The sequence below is a fragment of the Cyprinodon variegatus genome, unplaced genomic scaffold (assembly GCF_000732505.1).
Source record: "Cyprinodon variegatus isolate N-32 unplaced genomic scaffold, C_variegatus-1.0 Scaffold1464, whole genome shotgun sequence".
NCBI classification, from domain to species: domain Eukaryota; kingdom Metazoa; phylum Chordata; class Actinopteri; order Cyprinodontiformes; family Cyprinodontidae; genus Cyprinodon; species Cyprinodon variegatus.
This window is the reverse complement of record NW_015151917.1, coordinates 66,553-67,502: the sequence shown is the minus strand read 5'-3', so window position 1 is coordinate 67,502 and position 950 is coordinate 66,553. Positions and strand designations below refer to the sequence as shown.

General features: G+C 40.3%; 1 gene segment (V, D, J or C); it reads right to left on the bottom strand.

The window, feature by feature from the left end:
• Positions 1-300: 300 nt before the first annotated feature.
• Positions 301-739, bottom strand: LOC107103495. The segment is given in 2 exon segments: positions 301-605; positions 694-739. Coding segments are annotated over 2 exon segments (351 nt in total).
• Positions 740-950: the final 211 nt, after the last annotated feature.

The following is a 950-nucleotide window of genomic DNA, read 5'->3' as shown; positions in this document are numbered from 1 at the left end:
CCGAGTGTCTTAGTATTGATAACCACACCTTTAACCTGAGCAGGTCAGTCCTTCAGGTTCTGCTCCTTTTAATCAGGGGGCAGCTAATCAGAAGAAAGTCATAAATTAATTATTTGTTATCATTCAAATGTAATTATACTAAAAATAAATATTTTTAAAGTCAACCTCAAATACAAATTTTTACATCTTAATTTTTCAATTGCATGAAATTAAAAACAGTTTTAGAGCTCCCCCTGTGGTGGTTTAATATAAATGTTCAGGCTCAGAGGAGTTTTTGTGCAGCTCTGCTGCTTGTTTGTGTCACTGTGGATATCTGGCACAGTAATACACAGCAGAGTCTTCAGGCTGCATGTTCTGTCCATTCAGAGTCACTGTTTTGCTGGAAGTGTCTAAGTCAATACTGAACTTGTTCTTTAGGGAATCTTTATAGTTTGAACCTCCAGCATATTTCCACCCAATCCACTCCAGTCCTTTTCCTGCAGGTTGTCTGATCCAAGCTGTCCAGTAGCTGCTGAAATCATAAGAGACCTGACAGTTTATGGTCAGACGTTGACCTGGCTGTAGAGTCTTTGAGGCTGGCTGTGTCAGTTGTTCACACTTAACACCTAAAAAGTAAAAACATGAAAACTGAAATGTCAACAACAGTCAAGCATCAGGGCTATCATGCTATGCCTTTGTTTCAGTGTGACTCACAGGATGCAGTAAGCAGAAGCAACAGCAGCAGAGCTACAGAGTACATGTTGGAGGTACAGATGATCTGAAGGGAGATTCAATTCTGCAGCTGACGGCATCAGATCAGGGTTTTTTTAAACTTCTGATTTGCATTATGCTGAACCCTCCCACCAGATGATATATTTGTTTATAATTTTAGTCTTTCACTAAGTTAGTGTCTTTGAGTGATGAGGACGGACAGTAAGCAGAGCTGGGGAGATGTTCAATGGGGCTTGCCC